Source organism: Macaca fascicularis, chromosome 5, assembly GCF_037993035.2.
Source record: "Macaca fascicularis isolate 582-1 chromosome 5, T2T-MFA8v1.1".
Lineage (NCBI taxonomy): Eukaryota > Metazoa > Chordata > Mammalia > Primates > Cercopithecidae > Macaca > Macaca fascicularis.
In genome coordinates, this window is record NC_088379.1 from 80,789,572 (window position 1) to 80,806,411 (window position 16,840).

Genomic DNA, 16,840 nt, shown 5'->3' on the forward strand with positions numbered 1-16,840 from the left:
CAAGTGATTCTCCTGCCTCAGCCTCCTGAGTAGCTGGGATTACAAGCATGCACCATCATGCCTGGCTAATTTTTGTATTTTTAGTAGAGACAGGGTTTCACTATGTTGGCCGGGCTAGTCTCGAACCCCTGACTTCAGGTGGTTTACCCACCTTGGCTTCCCAAAGTGCTGGGATTACAGGCATGAGCCACTGTGCCCAGCCAAAAACTTGATTTTAGTAGCAAGATTATAAATGTTTATGTTGGGCCTCTTATTTCCAATTACTTAAAAATGCATTTCAAGTCTCTACCAAGTAACAGTGAATTCTATCAGAGTTGTTTCCCAAAGTGGCTTTTTTTCCCCCATGTGATATGGATACCACTGAAACAAAAGCCTTTTATTTTATTTTATTTTTTTACGTAGATGACTTGTAGATTATAAGAGGGAATAGATATAGTGTGGCAGTTAAAAGGCAGAAGCGGGGAAGGAAGTCTTCTAGAGACAGAATTGAATGTATTCCTGCTAATTATGCCTGTGACCTTGGCAAGTTCTTACTTCTCAGTTTTGTCCTTTGTAAATCAGGAGTCATTTGTGTCCCACCCTTTGGGTGGTGGGTAGGACCATTGCTCAGCCCACCCATAGTAAGCACTCAGCCACTAATATGCTACCTTTATTACTGCTTTACTGTTATTGTACCTTGCTCTAAACTTAACCTGGAAGAAAATTCCACTTATTGCAATTATGAGATGTCATGTTTTCAAAGGATTTTCAAAATACTTTTTTTTTTGTGATAGAAGTATTTGATTTATCTCTCTTTGTGATTGTGTCTCATTTCAAATTTTATTGACCACCACAACCTCTTTATTTAATCAATAACTACTCAAGATGGAGAAATGCAGTCATCAATATGACTTATTTCACTTACTTTTAACTACCAGGAGACCATGAACTGCTTGAGCTGGTCATTTCATCAGTTGTCCCTTATTTACTGAGCACCTGCTATGTGCCAGGCAGGAATGGGTTCTGGGAAAACAATGGCAAATAAGAAAAAATCCCCTGCCCTCAAAGAGCCTGTGGTTTAATGGCAACATTACTTCTCACTCATGTTTGTGTCCATCTCACATGCACAGTACCTGGCATACAATACTAATGCTCAATCAATGTGGGGTTGTTTTGGGTGAATTGAGTGCAGCTTAACTGAAATGGAAGTCCAGTGCCCTTTCTGGAGTTTTTCTTTAAAAAAATAAGATATTTCCTTGAAAAGACCACCTTATCTTTATGTTTTATTTATTAACAATCTCCATCAATCTGATTGGATGGGAAAATGAATCTAACTGATTACTGTTTTCTTGCTTTTTAAAGAAGCCCTTTGCTGTGACTCTATTTATATAAAATTGCATGTGGTGTTTTGGTATATCAAGACATGTTTAAAAGGTTTTTCCAAAATACAAACCAAGGTTGGGGACTTACTCTTGAACTTTACTGTACTTTGCAGCATGATGAGTTCCTTCTCTAGTGTGCACAAAACTCCTGGCCGGCCCACAAACCAGCAGCCTTCCCTTCTACATCTCCACATAAGGAAGAAAGACAGTGAGCGGGTGGTGGGATGGGAAGGAGGTGGCGAGACGAAGACATATTAGGTGCTTGGCTTTTATGGAACACTGTATGTGTTTTTTGTTTTTTAAAATCACCTCTCACCTCTTACCTTTGAGGTAGATAGTGTTGATCACCTGTACAGATGAGGAACCTATACAGAGGTTAAGAAACTTTCTCAAGAACACTCAGTAGAGAGGTAGCAGAGTTAGGATTTGAGCCCAGGTTTGCCAACCCCAAGCTGCAGTATATGGGAACAAGAATGTACCTCTTCTCTATCCAATAGATATTCTTGGCTAAGTCTTGCAAGAGTGAAAATTCTCTTACTCCAAGCTGCTCTGGGCCAGGTGAGACAGATCACAGGAAGTGGTAGGTTAAAACATGGCCCCTCTTGTGTTCAGCTCTCCTGGGGTGGGGCACAGCAGCTTGATAGGAATCAGCCTTAATGGGAGTCAGTGTGGTCTGGGATTCCCTCAAAGTTCCATGGTTTCAGTTCTAGTACACAGAGTGCTACTCTCCTCCTGTAGAAAATGAGAAACACTCCTCTCCTGAGTCTCTTTCTCAAGATCTGTTAGATAAGATGCAGAAGTTTTGTCTAGGTCTAGTTAGAAATCGTGCATCTTTGGTTTTCTTTCTTCATCAGCTTCTTCAACTTTCATTGCATTCAGAATTCCAGGATATCTGTGACAAAGTGATGGTACCTAGAGGCTCTCTGGTTGCTTAAAGACCTGTTGGCATCCAAAGGATATGTTAACGTCCATCAGCCTTCTACCACCTCCCTCAAAACCCCAAATCACTGTGCTGGCTCTGTTATTTGTTGAGAAGTATGTGACTCGGGGTTCTTTTAATTGTCAGATATGAAAGAAAATCCAACTGAATTAATCATATTTATTGATTCACAAACCCATCTCTCCAAGGCCATCCAGCTTCAGGTATAATTGGATTCAGAAGCTGAAACAGTGTTATCAGGACTCCATCTTCCTTTACCGCTGCAAGTGTTCTTCTATGTAGTATATCCTGTTATGTCTTGTGTAATTGTTAGCTGTTCACCAGATATTTCCAGCTTTCTTCCTTTTGGGTACATGGTAGGATTGTGCTTCTCTGTCCCCTGAAATTGGGTTTGGCAATGTGATTTACTTTTACCAATAAAGTGTGAACATAAGAGGCATGTGGCACTTCTGGGCAAAAAGCTTTTAACAGCCAGTACATTATGTATCATGTCCCCCTCTTCCTACTATGGCAAACATTGAAGCATGTATAGAGATGGGGTGGGCCTTCATCAGCTTAGATACATGGGTGACTTCAACAAGCAGAACTTCCCTGCTTGTCTATTATGGACATTTGGTGTGAGGGAGAATTTTTGTTTTACTAAGTCACTGAGGTTTTAACATTTTATTATAACATAATCCTTTCTATCCTGACTAACATACATCCTCCACGTTCATATTCAAATGAAAACAAAAGGAATTTCTCTTCTGGTTGCTCAAAAATGTGTCCTGTAATAACTCTGAATAGCTACAGTTAGTGATGTTCCCATCTCTGAACCAATCTTGTGTTCTGATTGGCCAGGTCAAGGTCACATGTTTATCCTTGAATCAGAGGGGAAATCAGCCATCCAATGCTCATGGACAGAGTGAAAGAGATGTAGGGACCCAAAAGAAATAGTGATATAACAAAAATGGAGGATGAGTGCTAGGCAAATTAAAACAGCGTATGTCTTCTTTATGATAAGAAAGGAAAAATTTCTGCAGCATTTTATTTTTATTCTGCAGCAGGCATCACATTGTTAGACCTTTTAGAAGGTCAGTGTCTAAATCTATTGAAAAGAGTTTTATCGTCTCCTTTATTGCCATACTATAAATAGATCTGTCAGGAAAAGATTATAAATTTGAAGCCTAAAGTAGAAATACCATGTCAGCCCATATCCAATTGTCAGTAATAAAGTAAAAGATTAAAATAATCATGTGACTGCCTTTCCTTTTCTCAGGTTTCTTCCACAGTGCCACCCAAATTTCAGCCTTTATTCAGCTTTAGGGAAGATACCTCCAATGAGATGACAGGTCTGTCGTCTCTCTCTCTTTGGATTCTTACAGCAATTGATCTGTCTACCTCTGACTGACATTCATTAATTCTGCCTTTTAGGATTCAAGATGAAAGCAACTGTTGTACCACTTCCATGTGTGTGGAAGCTTCTAGGATGGACCTGGCACTGAGTAAAGAACAGGTTCTCACTGTATATTTTTTAAAACTTAAAGATACCCTGACCCAGTCTTTTCTTCTTTGGGTTAATCTTATCATGTTCTTTCAGTTTTTTCTTGAATTAATGTTTCTAAATCTCCTAACTGTACTGTTTTCTCCTTCTTGTGCTTCAACTTGTCTATGTATATGATTTGCTTTCATTTAAAAAAATTCAGTGTATAATCTCTGTCTTTTGTATGTATAGACCACTTATATTTTTATAACTATTGAACTGTTTGGATTTAGGTCTACCATTTTATAATTTGTTTTCTGATTATTCCTTCTAATTTTCATTCTTCTGTTTTCCCTTTCCTGTGTTCTTTGGGGTTATTTAAACATTTTTTAATACTCCATTTTAAAAATATCACGTTTGCCTATTTCTGTTTGTATAGTGTTGTTAGAGGTTGCTCTAGGGATTAGAATACACATACACATGGTCTGTTTACAATCAATATTTTGCTACTTCAAGTGGAACATGGAAACATTACTCAGATATCTCTAAATCTCTTTATATTGGAATTCTTTCATATACTACATTTACATACATTAAAAACTCTATTAGATAATGTGATAATTTTCCATTTTAATTTTCAAAACTATTTCTGTTTTTCTTCCTTTATTTCTGATGTTCCACTTTTCCTTCTGATATTATTTCCCTTCTGTAGCAATTCTCTTAATTTTCTTTCAACTGAAAATAGCTACATCACCTTCAATCCTGAAAACTGTTTTCACTGAATGTATTTCTTTACTTTCAGCCTTTAAAAAATGTTCTACTTCCTTCTGGCCTCCAAGAGGTTCTGATGAGAAATCCACAATTATTCAAATCAAATTTCTGGCTTTTGGGCTGGATTGAGTACAAGCTGGGAGGAAAACAAGAAGAATGATATACTCACCACCAGTTTACTGAGACTTCAAAGTACAGTTTTTTTGGCATTCTGGGGTCATGTGCTCCGCCCAGGTTTTCTACTTGCATTCAGTGGGGGAGAAAAGATGGAGTGTGGTAACTTCACCTTACCAGGAACTTCCCTGTGCATCTGTTTTGGAGATATATAGTTCAACAGAAGCTGCTAACGCCCCTTTTATGTTAATACTATGTGTGGTATGTGTGCATATTTGTGTGTATTTAACAAAAGTAACATAGTCCTTACTATGTGCCAAGCATAGTTTTAGGTGCAAGTTAACTCATTTAATCCTCATGACAGTCCCATGAGATATGTACAATTATTGTCCCATACTTTACAAATGAAGAAATTAAAGGAATGAAAGTTTAAGTAATTTGACCAAGGTCACACAGCTAGTAAGTGGTGGAGCCAGGATTCAAATCCTCAGGGAATCTGGTTTCAGAGTTTGGCTCCTATCCATTACACTAAGCTGTCTTTAATTAACTATGATTATGTAATAATGATACTAAAACAGTGAGAAGAAATAATGCCTCATTTGTTATTGACCACTTCCTATATCTTTGTCTTATTCCAGCCACTTTATACACATTATTCAATAATAAATGTGTTCATTTGTCCAATTTTTATCGAGAATTATGTCAGGTACTGCGCTGGGTTCTGAGGTTCCAGAAGTGAACAAGACAAACCTGCCCTGGTGGAGGCTACATTCTAGTAGGAGGAGGTCATGAAACAAATGATTCACATATACCTATGTGATTGCAGTTGTGAAAACTGTCATAGAGGAGACTGTTAGTCGGGAGAACATTCTAGTGGGGTTTCTAACTTAAGTCTACCAGTCAGGATAAGACAGATTATTTTGAAATAACAACCTTGACGTTTCAGTGGCTTAAAACATGAAAACGTATTTCTTGCTTATGCTACATGTCTGTGAGAAGTTGGCTGAGAGTTCTGTTCTCCATCTGTATTTTTGTCCCCCTTACTCCAGGACATAGCCAGAGCCGCCACTAACAAGCACATGGCCATTTTCAGGACAGGAAAAGAAGTAACACGGTAGCTTCTGCTCATATTTCACTGGCCAAAGTAAGGGTTATGGTCTCTCCTAACTTACAGGGGCTAGGAAAAGTGCAGTCCTATCGTGTGCCTGAAAGAAGAAAACCAGAAATGTTTGAGGAGTGGCACTAAGATCTGCCAGTCTGGTCTTGAGGTCAGGAAGGAGTTCCTTAGGAGGCAATATCTGAGTTGAATTCTGATGCAAAGGGGAAAGGGATTGGGGTGGAGAGTAGATGGAATCACAAAATGTGACTAACGTGCAAGAGTAAACAGAGTAACTCAAGGCCTTGTATGCCAATTTAAGGATCTAGTATTCATCCTAAGAGCTATGAGAAGCCAGTAAGAGATTTTAAGAGGGAATCATGATAAGATTTATATTTTATCTGGGATCCTATGGCTAGTGTGGAGAATAGATGGGGTGGGAATAGGAGTGGGGAATGCATAAGGAAAAGCCAGTGAAGAAGCCATTGTCCTAATGTAGGCTGGAGAAGATGGAGGCTTGATTTAGGCAGCAACAGTTGAGAGAAGTGGGTAGACTGGAGAAACAGGGTTTCGAGATTGGTGGGATAATCCTCCAAGATCCTTTGAGGAATGTATTATTATTATCCCCATTTTCTCAGTGAGGAAAGTAGGGCTTGGAGAAATAATAGAGCTCAGCTATTGAGTGGCAAACCAGTGATTCAAACCTGAGCCTGGTTCTAAAACCTGTGCTCTTAACTACCATGTCACACTACTTCAGTCAAATGTTTTGAGAAGCATTATTTTATGTCCTGTAATGGAGAAAGGAGACAAAATTTTAGGGCTTCTACTTGGTGCAAATGCATCTTGCAGATAGACCCTTTGATGGCAGACGTCATGACTTACTGTTCTCTGCTCACCTTAGAGCCATACCAGCTACACAATAAATTCCAGTTGAGTTTATATTGGTGAGGTGTTAAAGTCAAAGTTCAAAATTGTATGTAAATGCTTTCATTTAAATTAAAGCATTAATTTATGCATTAAGGCTAGAGTATTTTGTAATATCAGATGTTTAGATTTAGTTAAGGTGTCTTAGTTTATCCTGATTCCTTCCTCAAAAAACTCCACCTTTCATTCTCTTTTCCCTTTGATTTCCTTCAGGCATTCATTTGGTCAAGCTTCATTTGAGTGACATTTATTTCAAGCAATGTAGCAGAGTGATTCAATATGTGGACTACAAAGTCCTGTAAAACTCTCTTCCATTCCATCTATTGACATAAAAATTCCAGGGCTAGCTCTGTATCCACAGGTCCGTGAAACTTCTCACCACTTGTCTATCAGTCCTAAATGATCTTCATTTGTTGTTGTTGTTTTAAGCACATTTATCTTTTTTTTAATTTTTTTTATTTTTTTATTTTTTTATTTTATTTTTTTTACAGTTTTTTTTTTTTATTATTGTTATACTTTAAGTTGTAGGGTACATGTGCATAACGTGCAGGTTTGTTACATATGTATACTTGTGCCATGTTGCTGTGCTGCACCCATCAACTTGTCATTTACATCAGGTATAACTCCCAATGCAATCCCTCCCCCCTCCCCCCTCCCCATGACAGGCCCCTGTGTGAGATGTTTCCCTTCCTGAGTCCAAGTGATCTCATTGTTCAGTTCCCACCTATGAGTGAGAACATGCGGTGTTTGGTTTTCTGTTCTTGTGATAGATTGCTAAGAATGATGGTTTCCAGCTGCATCCATGTCCCTACAAAGGACACAAACTCATCCTTTTTGATGGCTGCATAGTATTCCATGGTGTATATGTGCCACATTTTCTTAATCCAATCTGTCACTGATGGACATTTGGGTTGATTCCAAGTCTTTGCTATTGTGAATAGTGCTGCAATAAACATACGAGTGCATGTGTCTTTATAGCAGCATAATTTATAATCCTTTGGGTATATACCCAGTAATGGGATGGCTGGGTCATATGGTACATCTAGTTCTAGATCCTTGAGGAATCGCCATACTGTTTTCCATAATGGTTGAACTAGTTTTCAATCCCACCAACAGTGTAAAAGTGTTCCTATTTCTCCACATCCTCTCCAGCACCTGTTGTTTCCTGACTTTTTAATGATCGCCATTCTAACTGGTGTGAGATGATATCTCATTGTGGTTTTGATTTGCATTTCTCTGATGGCCAGTGATGCTGAGCATTTTTTCATGTGTCTGTTGGCTGTATGAATGTCTTCTTTTGAGAAATGTCTGTTCATATCCTTTGCCCACTTTTTGATGGGGTTGTTTGTTTTTTTCTTGTAAATTTGTTTGAGTTCTTTGTAGGTTCTGGATATTAGCCCTTTGTCAGATGAGTAGATTGCAAAAATGTTCTCTCATTCTGTAGGTTGCCTGTTCACTCTGATGGTAGTTTCTTTTGCTGTGCAGAAGCTCTTTAGTTTAATGAGATCCCATTTGTCAATTTTGGCTTTTGCTGCCATTGCTTTTGGTGTTTTAGACATGAAGTCTTTGCCCATGCCTATGTCCAGAATGGTACTACCTAGGTTTTCCTCTAGGATTTTTATGGTATTAGGTCTAACATTTAAGTCTCTAATCCATCTTGAATTAATTTTCGTATAAGGAGTAAGGAAAGGATCCAGTTTCAGCTTTCTACTTATGGCTAGCCAATTTTCCCAGCACCATTTATTAAATAGGGAATCCTTTCCCCATTTCTTGTTTCTCTCAGGTTTGTCAAAGATCAGATGGCTGTAGATGTGTGGTATTATTTCTGAGGCCTCTGTTCTGTTCTGTTCCATTGGTCTATATCTCTGTTTTGGTACCAGTACCATGCTGTTTTGGTTACTGTAGCCTTGTAGTATAGTTTGAAGTCAGGTAGCGTGATGCCTCCAGCTTTGTTCTTTTGACTTAGGATTGTCTTGGAGATGCGGGCTCTTTTTTGGTTCCATATGAACTTTAAAGCAGTTTTTTCCAATTCTGTGAAGAAACTCATTGGTAGCTTGATGGGGATGGCATTGAATCTATAAATTACCCTGGGCAGTATGGCCATTTTCACGATATTGATTCTTCCTATCCATGAGCATGGTATGTTCTTCCATTTGTTTGTGTCCTCTTTGATTTCACTGAGCAGTGGTTTGTAGTTCTCCTTGAAGAGGTCCTTTACATCCCTTGTAAGTTGGATTCCTAGGTATTTTATTCTCTTTGAAGCAATTGTGAATGGAAGTTCATTCCTGATTTGGCTCTCTGTTTGTCTGTTACTGGTGTATAAGAATGCTTGTGATTTTTGCACATTAATTTTGTATCCTGAGACTTTGCTGAAGTTGCTTATCATCTTAAGGAGATTTTGGGCTGAGACAATGGGGTTTTCTAAATATACAATCATGTCATCTGCAAACAGGGACAATTTGACTTCTTCTTTTCCTAACTGAATACCCTTGATTTCTTTCTCTTGCCTAATTGCCCTAGCCAGAACTTCCAACACTATGTTGAATAGGAGTGGTGAGAGAGGGCATCCCTGTCTTGTGCCAGTTTTCAAAGGGAATTTTTCCAGTTTTTGCCCATTCAGTATGATATTGGCTGTGGGTTTGTCATAAATAGCTGTTATTATTTTGAGGTACATTCCATCAATACCGAATTTATTGAGCGTTTTTAGCATGAAGGGCTTTTGAATTTTGTCAAAAGCCTTTTCTGCATCTATTGAGATAATCATGTGGTTCTTGTCTTTGGTTCTGTTTATATGCTGGATTATGTTTATTGATTTGCGAATGTTGAACCAGCCTTACATCCCAGGGATGAAGCCCACTTGATCATGGTGGATAAGCTTTTTGATGTGTTGCTGAATCCGGTTTGCCAGTATTTTATTGAGGATTTTTGCATCGATGTTCATCAGGGATATTGGTCTAAAATTCTCTTTTTTTGTTGTGTCTCTGCCAGGCTTTGGTATCAGGATGATGTTGGCTTCATAAAATGAGTTAGGGAGGATTCCCTCTTTTTCTATTGATTGGAATAGTTTCAGAAGGAATGGTACCAACTCCTCCTTGTACCTCTGGTAGAATTCAGCTGTGAATCCATCTGGTCCTGGACTTTTTTTGGTTGGTAGGCTATTAATTATTGCCTCAATTTCAGAGCCTGCTATTGGTCTATTCAAGGATTCAACTTCTTCCTGGTTTAGTCTTGGAAGAGTGTAAGTGTCTAGGAAATTATCCATTTCTTCTAGATTTTCCAGTTTATTTGCATAGAGGTGTTTATAGTATTCTCTGATGGTAGTTTGTATTTCTGTGGGGTCGGTGGTGATATCCCCTTTATCATTTTTAATTGCGTCGAGTTGATTCTTCTCTCTTTTCTTCTTTATTATTCTTGCTATTGGTCTGTCAATTTTGTTGATCTTTTCAAAAAACCAACTCCTGGATTCATTGATTTTTTGGAGAGTTTTTTGTGTCTCTATCTCCTTCAGTTCTGCTCTGATCTTAGTTATTTCTTGCCTTCTGCTAGCTTTCGAATGTGTTTGCTCTTGCTTCTCTAGTTCTTTTAATTGCGATGTTAGAGTGTCAGTTTTAGATCTTTCCTGCTTTCTCTTGTGGGCATTTAGTGCTATAAATTTCCCTCTACACACTGCTTTAAATGTGTCCCAGAGATTCTGGTATGTTGTATCTTTGTTCTCATTGGTTTCAAAGAACATCTTTATTTCTGCCTTCATTTTGTTATGTACCCAGTAGTCATTCAGGAGCAGGTTGTTCAGTTTCCATGTAGTTGAGCGGTTTTGATTCAGTTTCTTAGTCCTGAGTTCTAGTTTGATTGTACTGTGGTCTGAGAGACAGTTTGTTATAATTTCTGTTCTTTTACAATTGCTGAGGAGTGCTTTACTTCCAATTACGTGGTCGATTTTGGAGTAAGTACGATGTGGTGCTGAGAAGAATGTATATTCTGTTGATTTGGGGTGGAGAGTTCTATAGATGTCTATTAGGTCTGCTTGCTGCAGAGATGAGTTCAATTCCTGGATATCCTTGTTAACTTTCTGTCTCGTTGATCTGTCTAATGTTGACAGTGGAGTGTTGAAGTCTCCAATTATTATTGTATGGGAGTCTAAGTCTCTTTGTAAGTCTCTAAGGACTTGCTTTATGAATCTGGGTGCTCCTGTATTGGGTGCATATATATATAGGATAGTTAGCTCTTCCTGTTGAATTGATCCCTTTACCATTATGTAATGGCCTTCTTTGTCTCTTTTGATCTTTGATGGTTTAAAGTCTGTTTTATCAGAGACTAGTATTGCAACCCCCGCTTTTTTTTGTTCTCCATTTGCTTGGTAAATCTTCCTCCATCCCTTTGTTTTGAGCCTATGTATGTCTCTGCGTGTTAGATGGGTCTCCTGAATACAGCAGACTGATGGGTCTTGACTCTTTATCCAGTTGGCCAGTCTGTGTCTTTTAATTGGAGCATTTAGTCCATTTACATTTAAGGTTAAGATTGTTATGTGTGAACTTGATCCTGCCATTATGATATTAACTGGTTATTTTGCTCGTTAGTTGATGCAGTTTCTTCCTAGCCTCGATGGTCTTTACATTTTGGCATGTTTTTGCAATGGCTGGTACCGGTTGTTCCTTTCCATGTTTAGTGCTTCCTTCAGGGTCTCTTGTAAGGCAGGCCTAGTGGTGACAAAATCTCTAAGCATTTGCTTATCTGTAAAGGATTTTATTTCTCCTTCACTTATGAAACTTAGTTTGGCTGGATATGAAATTCTGGGATGAAAATTCTTTTCTTTAAGAATGTTGAATATTGGCCCCCACTCTCTTCTGGCTTGGAGAGTTTCTGCCGAGAGATCTGCTGTTAGTCTGATGGGCTTCCCTTTGTGGGTAACCCGACCTTTCTCTCTGGCTGCCCTTAAGATTTTTTCCTTCATTTCAACTTTGGTGAATCTGGCAATTATGTGTCTTGGAGTTGCTCTTCTCGAGGAGTATCTTTGTGGCGTTCTCTGTATTTCCTGGATTTGAATGTTGGCCTGCCCTACTAGGTTGGGGAAGTTCTCCTGGATGATATCCTGAAGAGTGTTTTCCAACTTGGTTCCATTTTCCCCCTCACTTTCAGGCACCCCAATCAGACGTAGATTTGGTCTTTTTACATAATCCCATACTTCTTGCAGGCTTTGTTCATTTCTTTTTCTTCTTTTTTCTTTTGGTTTCTCTTCTTGCTTCATTTCATTCATTTGATCCTCAATCGCAGATACTCTTTCTTCCAGTTGATCGAGTCGGTTACTGAAGCTTGTGCATTTGTCACGTATTTCTCGTGTCATGGTTTTCATCTCTTTCATTTCGTTTATGACCTTCTCTGCATTAATTACTCTAGCCATCAATTCTTCCACTTTTTTTTCAAGATTTTTAGTTTCTTTGTGCTGGGTACGTAATTCCTCCTTTAGCTCTGAGAAATTTGATGGACTGAAGCTTTCTTCTCTCAGCTCGTCAAAGTCATTCTCCGTCCAGCTTTGATACGTTGCTGGCGATGAGCTGCGCTCCTTTGCCGGGGGAGATGCGCTCTTATTTTTTGAATTTCCAGCTTTTCTGTCCTGCTTTTTCCCCATTTTTGTGGTTTTATCTGCCTCTGGTCTTTGATGATGGTGATGTACTGATGGGGTTTTGGTGTAGGTGTCCTTCCTGTTTGATAGTTTTCCTTTTAACAGTCAGGACCCTCAGCTGTAGGTCTGTTGGAGATTGCTTGAGGTCCACTCCAGACCCTGTTTGCCTGGGTATCAGCAGCAGAGGCTGCAGAAGATAGAGTATTTCTGAACAGCGAGTGTACCTGTCTGATTCTTGCTTTGGAAGCTTCCTCTCAGGGGTGTACTCCAGCCTGTGAGGTGTGGGGTGTCAGACTGCCCCTAGTGGGGGATGTCTCCCAGTTAGGCTACTCAGGGGTCAGGGACCCACTTGAGCAGGGAGTCTGTCCCTTCTCAGATCTCAACCTCCGTGTTGGGAGATCCACTGCTCTCTTCAAAGCTGTCAGACAGAGTCGTTTGCATCTGCAGAGGTTTCGGCTGTGTTTGTTATTGCCCTGTCCCCAGAGGTGGAGTCTACAGAGACAGGCAGGTTTCCTTGAGCTGCTGTGAGCTCCACCCACTTCGAGCTTCCCAGCAGCTTTGTTTACCTACTTAAGCCTGAGCAATGGCGGGCGCCCCTCCCCCAGCCTCGCTGCTGCCTTGCCGGTAGATCACAGACTGCTGTGCTAGCAATGAGGGAGGCTCCGTGGGTGTGGGACCCTCCCGGCCAGGTGTGGGACATGATCTCCTGGTGTGCCTGTTTGCTTAAAGCGCAGTATTGGGGTGGGAGTTACCCGATTTTCCAGGTGTTGTGTGTCTCAGTTCCCCTGGCTAGGAAAAGGAATTCCCTTCCCCCTTGCGCTTCCCAGGTGAGGCAATGCCTCGCCCTGCTTCAGCTCTCGCTGGTCAGGCTGCAGCAGCTGACCAGCACCAATCGTCCGGCACTCCCCAGTGAGATGAACCCAGTACCTCAGTTGAAAATGCAGAAATCACCGGTCTTCTGTGTCGCTCACGCTGGGAGTTGGAGACTGGAGCTGTTCCTATTCGGCCATCTTGCTCCGCCCCGCACATTTATCTTTGACTAATTCCTGCTCCTCTTTGCAGTCTGTCCTCCTTGAGGATGAATAACTCATTCTTCATACTTCTTTCACTGTTTCCAAATGCATTTATTTATCATGGTGCCAAGCATGCAGTTACTCCCTAATACACTCACTAATAGAAGAATGAATGATGTTTTATCTTAAGCTTTGTATAGCATTGATATTTCAGCATAAACTATAAATCACAAGTGCTCTTGAGATATAGTTAGTAATAAAATTTTCAGATAATACAATCAGAAACTCAGTATATTCAAATATGAAAAATGTTAAATGGTAAAATTAGCAATGTTGCTGTGGGCTTTGGGAAGAAGAAATGCAAAAATTCAGCTTACGCAATTAATTACCCTTTCAGTCCTCAAGTATATGTCCAGAGACTGTCTTAGTTTCCAGGAATATGTGATCCAGAGTAGCTTTCCTAATCAAGTAATATTTAGGCTCTGGTTTGTTCTAATTTTTACCAAAGCTTCACAACGTTTTGCTTGAAAGATGACCGACTTGAAGATAAATATAAAGCAGAATAATTCAAAACAAAGTTATGACATTGAAATAAGTGAAATTATATGTACCAGAAAGTTCTATAACAGTATGTCTTATTACTAGCATTTCATTCTAATTCTTCTTTTTTTTTATTATTATACTTTAAGTTCTGGGATACATGTGCAGAATGTGCAGGTTTGTTACATAGGTATACGTGTGCCATGGTGGTTTGCTGCACCCATCAACCCGTCATCTACATTATGTATTTCTCCTAATGCTATCCCTCCCCTAGTCCCCTACCCCCCAATAGGCCCAAGTGTATGATGTGCCCCTCCCTGTGTCCATGTGTTCTCATTGTTCAGCTCCCATTTATGAGTGAGAACATGCGGTGTTTTTCTGTTCCTGCGTTAGTTTTCTGAGAATGATGGTTTCCAGCTTCATCCATGACCCTGCAAAAGACATGAATTCATCCTTTTTTATGGCTGCATAGTATTCCATGGTGTATATGTGCCACATTTTCTTTATCCAGTCTATCATTGATGAGCATTTGGGTTGGTTCCAAGTCTTTGCTATTGTGAATAGTGCTGCAATAAACATACATGTGCATGTGTCTTTATCATAGAATGATTTCTAATCCTTTGGGTGTATACCCAGTAATGGGATTGCTAGACCAAATGGTATTTCTGGTTCTAGATCCATGAGGAATTGCCACACTGTCTTCCACAATGGATGAACTAATTTACATTCCCACCAACAAAAAGCTTTCCTATTTCTCCACATCCTCACCAGCATCTGTTGTTTCTTGACTTTTTAATGATAGCCATTCTAACTGGCATGAGATGGTATCTCATTGTGGTTTTGATTTGTATTTCTCTAACGACCAGTGGTGATGAGTTTTTTTTTTCATGTGTTTGTTGGCTGCATAAATGTCTTCTTTTTAGAAGTGTTCGTTCATATCCTTTGCCCACTTTTTGATGGGGTTTTTTCTTGTAAATTTGTTTAAGTTCCTTGTAGATTCTGGATATTAGCCCTTTGTCAGATGGACAGATTGCAAAAATTCTCTCCCATTCTGTTCGTTGCTTGTTCACTCTGTTGATAGTTTCTTTTGCTTTGCAGAAGCTCTTTAGTTTAATTAGATCCCATTTGTCAATTTTGGCTTTTGTTGCCATTGCTTTTTGTGTTTTAGTCATGAAGTCTTTGCCCGTGCCTATGTCCTGAATACTATTGCCTAAGTTTTCCTCTAGGGTTTTTATGGTATTAGGTCTTACATTTAATTTTTTAATCCATCTTGAGTTAATTTTTGTATAAGGTGTAAGGAAGGAATCCAGTTTCAGTTTTCTACACATGGCTAGCCAGTTTTCCCAACACCATTTATTAAATACGGAATTCTTTCCCCAATGCTTGTTTTTGTCAGATTTGTTAAAGATCAGATGGTTGTAAATGTGTGGCATTATTTCTGAGGCCTCTGTTCTGTTCTGTTCCATTGGTCTATATATCTGTTTTGGTATCTGTACCTTGCTGTTTTGGTTACTGTAGCCTTGTAGTATAGTTTGAAGTCAGGTAGCGTGATGCCTCCAAATTTGTTTTTCTTTGCTTAGGATTGTCTTGGCTGTACAGGCTCTTTTATGGTTCCATGTGAGATTTACAGTATTTTTTTCTAAATCTGTGAAGAAAGTCATTGATAGCTTGATGGGTATAGCATTGAAGCTATAAATTACTTTGGACAGTATGGCCATTTTCACGATATTGATTCTTCCTATTCATAAGCATGGAATGTTTTCCCATTTGTTTGTGTCCTCTCTTACTTCCTTGAGCAGTGGTTTGTAGTTCTCCTTGAAGAGGTCCTTCACATCCTTTGTGAGTTGGATTCCTAGGTATTTTATTCTCTTTGTAGCAGTTGTGAATGGGAGTTCACTCATGATTTGGTTCTCTGTTTGTCTTATTATGTTGTATAGGAATGCTTGTGATTTTTGCACATTGATTTTATATCCTGAGACTTTGCTGAAGTTCCTTATCAGCTTACGGAGATTTTGGGCTGAGACAATGGGGTTTTCTAAATATACAATCATGACATCTGCAAACAGGGACAATTTGACTTCCTCTCTTCCTATTTATCTATTTCTCTTGACTGATTGCCCTGGCCAGAACTTCCAACACTATGTTGAATAGGAGTGGTGAGAGAAGGCATCCCTGTCTTGTGCCAGTTTTCAAAGGGAATGCTTCCAGTTTTTGGCCATTCAGTATGATATTGGCTGTGGGTTTGTCATAAATAGCTCTTATTATTTTGAGATACGTTCCATTGTTACCTAGTTTATGGAGAGTTTTTAGCATGAAGGGGTGTTGAATTGTGGTTTTTGTCATTGGTTCTGTTTATGTGATGGATTACATTTATTGCTTTGCATATATTGAACCAACCTTGCATCCCAGGTATGAAGCCGACTTGATCATGGCTTGATCATATAGCTTTTCAATATGCTGCTGGATTCGCTTTGTCAGTGTTTTATTGAGGATTTTCTCATCAATGTACATGAGGGATATTGGCCTGAAATTTTCTTTTTTTCTTGTGTCTCTGCCAGGTTTTGGTATCAGGATGATGCTGACCTCATCAAGTGAGTTAGAGGGGAGTCCCTCTTTTCTGTTGTTTGGAATAATTTCAGAAGGACTGGTACCAGCTCCTCTTTGTATCTGATAGAATTCGGCTGTGAATCCTTCTTGTCCTGGGCTTTTTTTGTTTGGTAGGCTATTAATTACTGCCTCAATTTCAGAACTTGTTATTGGTCTATTCAGGGATTCACCTTCTTCCTGATTTAGTCTTGGGAGGGTGTATGTGTCCAGGAATTTATCCATTTCTTCTAGATTTTCTAGTTTATTTGCATAGAGGTGTTTATAGTATTCTCTGATGGTAGTTTGTATTTCTGTGGGATCAGTGGTGATATTCCTTTTATCATTTTTATTGTGTCTATTTGATTCTTCTCTCTTCTTTATTTGTCTGGCTAGTCACCTATCTATTTTGTTAA

At 39.2% G+C, this 16,840-nt stretch overlaps 1 protein-coding gene across 5 annotated transcripts in view; it reads left to right on the forward strand.

Annotated features, from left to right (window-relative positions):
* Positions 1–16,840, forward strand: part of SCFD2 (sec1 family domain containing 2) — a 510,081-nt gene that overhangs the window by 252,486 nt on the left and 240,755 nt on the right. For 3 of the 5 annotated variants that reach the window (XM_045392615.2, XM_065545208.1, XM_045392616.3), the window contains exon 6: positions 16,400–16,432. The exons of the other annotated variants lie outside the window; for them this stretch is intronic. In XM_045392615.2, coding sequence (XP_045248550.2) covers positions 16,400–16,432 — 33 coding nt within the window. The remainder of the gene's footprint in view (positions 1–16,399; positions 16,433–16,840) is intronic. 5 annotated transcript variants of the gene reach the window in all.